This window comes from Chlamydomonas reinhardtii, chromosome 16 (genome assembly GCF_000002595.2).
Source record: "Chlamydomonas reinhardtii strain CC-503 cw92 mt+ chromosome 16, whole genome shotgun sequence".
In the NCBI taxonomy this organism is placed as follows: Eukaryota; Viridiplantae; Chlorophyta; class Chlorophyceae; order Chlamydomonadales; family Chlamydomonadaceae; genus Chlamydomonas; species Chlamydomonas reinhardtii.
In genome coordinates this window covers 2336757-2340486 of record NC_057019.1, presented here as the reverse complement: position 1 = coordinate 2340486, position 3730 = coordinate 2336757, and the positions used below count along the sequence as shown (strand labels likewise).

The window sequence follows — 3730 nt, the reverse complement described above, 5'->3', positions numbered from 1 at the left end:
TGTGTGTGTGTGTGTGTGTGTGCGTGTGTGTGTGAGTGTGGGCGTATGTAAAGAAACAGAACAAAAGTGTGCGCATGTGTGTGTTTGTGTTTGTGTGTGCGCGCGCACGGGTCGTGGCACTGGGCGGGGCGGGGCGGGGGAGGTGCTTGACGTGGGATGGGGCCTTGTTGCGGCAAACTGGCGTGTGACACGGATGCCTGTCCGGCCCTCCTCCACCCCTGCCCGTCTTCACCCCTGCCTGCAGGGCCACACGCAGCACCAACCCCTACCACCCCCCCTTAGGCACCTGTGCGAACACGTCCAGCAGGTCGTTCATGTAATCCACACTGATCAGGTGTGTGTACCTGTGGGGGGGGGAGGAGGGGGAGCGGGAGGGGGAGGAGGTGGGGAGGGAGGGGAGGTGGCGGGGCTTGGAGGTGGCAAGCGGCTGGGGTGGGGGCAGGAACGACGCAAGGGCGCCGTCGCATCCCGGTGCGCCAAACACACGGCGCACGCTCGTCGCAAACGTGCGCTCCCACCCACTCCACTTCCCAGGCACAGCCACAGCCACAGGCACAGCCACAGCGACAGCCAGCTCACCGCAGCCAGCCCCAGCCCCATACCCCAGTCCGGCCAAGCCCCAGCCCCATACCCCAGTCAGGCCAAGCCCCAGCCCCCCGCGCATCCCCCGCACACCCCCGAACAACAAGAATGTGTCCCTCACTCCCTCCCCTCCGCGCCCTATGGGTTTGGGTTTGCAACGGTTTTTTGGATTTAGGAATAAACTAACCCCCCCCCCCTCCCCCACCCCACCCCACCCCACACACATGCTCCCACCCACCCACCCCCACACACCCCCACCCACTTGGCCAGGCCGTCCAGCACGGGGTGCAGCAGCGGGCACTTCTTCAGCAGCTTGGAGCGCGGCCAGGGCAGCGCCGCCGATGTGCTGGGCACACGCGGGCCCACGTCGCCACCATCACCAGAGGAGGAGGAGGGGCCGGGAAGGTCGTCAGCGGCGGCGGCGGAGTCCGTGGCGGCGGCGACGGCGGCGCGGGTGGCGGCGGCGTTGGAGCCGCCGGGCCCGGACAGGCCCACGGAAGTTGCGTGCTTGAGGACGCGGAAGTAGACCTCAAACAGCGCCTCCAGCATCAGCGACTGCGGGGACAAGTGGGCGGGGGCGATGGGCGGGGTGGCAACGGGCGGGGGCAACGGGCGGGGGAGATGGGCAGGGATGACAGGCGGGACTGCCGGTACTTGAAGAGACGCCGGTTCTTCCACCAGCATGCGGCTCAACTGGCCAACCGGCCAACTGGCCAACTGCCCAAGCAAGGAGGCGCTAGCGCGCACAGCCCGAGGACGGTTGTCTCCCGCCCTCCCCCCCTCGCCTCCACTAGTTGGGCTGGTACTTACAAGCCCCCCCCCAAACCCCCCCCCCCACACACACGCCCGCCCGCACCTGCTGCTTGGCCAGCTCTGCTGTGTCGGGTCCGGCGTTGGCCTCCTTGAATGCGCGCGCCACCTCGTCCTCCTTGCGGCGCCGCTTCACATCGCGCTTCTCGGCCTTCTTGCCTGCGTCGCCCGGTGAGGTGTTTGGTGGTTATGGTGGTTATACTTTGTTGTAGACGCGGCAGGGGGTGGCGTGGTGTTGTGGCATGCTCCTGGATCGGTGGCCATTCCTGCTGCCGCCGTGCCTGCCCCGTTCGCGCAGTCCCCACTCATACCCCGTGTCCAAACCCCTGAACGAAACCTGCATCTCCCTCCGGGCCCCCCGCCTCCAGCTCCACCCCGGCCCCAGGCCGCCGGCCCCCGCACCTTTCTTCCTGCGCCCCTCCTCGTCCTGCTCCTCCCCCGCCTTGGCGCGTATGACGTCGCGGAAGCGCAGCACCGACAGCGTGCGGACCACCTGCACACACACACACACACATACATACATACATACACACATACACACACATACATATACATACACACACATACACACACATACATATACATACACACACGCTTAGCGACATAGTGACACAGTGACACAGCGCGCGAAGCAAACGCAATTGTAACGCCGCATAAGATAACCAGACCAGACTCAGCAACGGGCACTACGTTGTGCGGTTGTGTGCTTTTTATTGTGGCACGTGCCGCATCTGTACCGTGCCAAACCCTGCCCATGCCTGCTCAACCCCGTGTCCCCGTGCCTGCTCAACCCCATGCGGCCCCCCACTGTGTGCCCCCGACCCACCTCGGGCGGCACACAGCACTTGCGCCGCTTGATCTGTGGGATGTCGGTGCGCAGGTGAGGGGGTGAGGGGGTGCGCGGGTGGGCGGGTGAGCGGGTGAAGGCGGGGGTAGTGCATGGGGGCGCAGCCAACGCACCACACGCCTCCATCTAACCGCCCATGCCTGGCATCCCCCGCTCTCCGCTCCTCTCAGCCAGGCAGTTACAGCTGAAGCTTCAGTGCCCCATGAATCCCTCCCCTCCCCTCCCCTCAGCCCTCCCCTCCCCTCCCCTCCCCTCCCTCTCCCACCAGGTCCGCCACCAGCTGCACGGCCTCCAGCGCCGCCCGCCCGCTGCCGGACTCGTCGCCGCCCTCGCCGCCCGCCAGCAGCGCCCCCACCGCCTCACACGCCATTGAGCGGGTCTCGGCGCCGCCAGAGGCCATACGCGGCACAACCGCCTGCGGGGGACAGGGGTGGGCGTCCATGCAAGATGGAGTGACTTAGAAAGATGTGGCGATGTCCAGCTTGAGGTGAGGGAGGCGCGGTGGGCTGGGGTGGGTTGCGAAGGAGGGGATACCGGCATAAAAGTAAACCTGGGCCCCATCTCGAGCCCACCCCCACATGCCCACCTCCCACACTCCCACCTCCCACACTCCCACGCCCACACTCCCACTCCCACACTCCCACTCCCACCCTCCCACTCCCCCTCCCACACCTGCTGTCTACTTCGCTACACTTCTCTGTACCAATCCTTGCAATCCCCCTCCCCCTCACCCCTCCCACACATCCCCCTCCCACTCCCACACTCCCCCCACCTCCCCCTCCCCCTCCCACACCTACACCCACCTGCAGTATGTCGGACGTGTAGTTGAAGTGCGGCAGGCCCGCCAGCAACCCCGCCAGGCAGCGCACCGCCACGCGGCTGTGAGACAGCGTGCCGGTGCGCTTGGCCACACACTGCGCCCCCTCCAGCAGCGAGCGCAGGTAGGTCTGGGGGGTTGCAAGGATTGGTACAGAGAAGTGGGAAGGGGGGGTTCCATTCATGATTAATTAAGAAGTGAAGGCGTAGGCAGGTACAGTAGGGGGGATTACATTCATGATTAACTAAGAAGTGGAGGGTATTTTTATGATTTGTTAAGGAAGTGGTAGACGAGGGGCGGGGGCGGCGGAGGGAGGGGGGTTAGGCGGGGGGCAGATAAAGAAGGCTTGCAGGGCAGAGGCAGCGCAGGCTCGGGTTGGAATTGGGGGCCGCTTTGGGTAGGGAGGGAGAAGGAGGGGGGAGCGGGAGGGGGAATGTGTTTCCCGGGCTGTCGCCACACACATGGTCGCCGCCCTGACCGACCCAAAAAAACGGCCGCTTGCTCCAGTGTGCACCCTGGACATGCCCTGCCACCCCCCTTCCCCGCCTTCCCCCTCCGCCGTCTGCTCCTGTCGCCCCCGCGCCTGCTGGAGCCGGGTGCCCGACCGCGCGGCCGTCCGTGCACCCTCGCCAACACCGCCATACCTGCTACCTCCCATCCACCATCACCCAGCC

General features: G+C 66.0%; 1 protein-coding gene across 1 annotated transcript in view; it reads right to left on the bottom strand.

The window, feature by feature from the left end:
• The window catches only part of CHLRE_16g659600v5 (uncharacterized protein), a 9517-nt gene that overhangs the window by 2509 nt on the left and 3278 nt on the right, over window positions 1-3730 (bottom strand). Inside the window, exons 8-14 of the mRNA XM_043070961.1 lie at window positions 3043-3186; window positions 2505-2654; window positions 2219-2251; window positions 1795-1885; window positions 1439-1551; window positions 845-1137; window positions 287-344 (exon numbers count right to left, since the gene is read on the bottom strand). Coding sequence (XP_042915603.1) covers window positions 287-344; window positions 845-1137; window positions 1439-1551; window positions 1795-1885; window positions 2219-2251; window positions 2505-2654; window positions 3043-3186 — 882 coding nt within the window. The remainder of the gene's footprint in view (window positions 1-286; window positions 345-844; window positions 1138-1438; window positions 1552-1794; window positions 1886-2218; window positions 2252-2504; window positions 2655-3042; window positions 3187-3730) is intronic.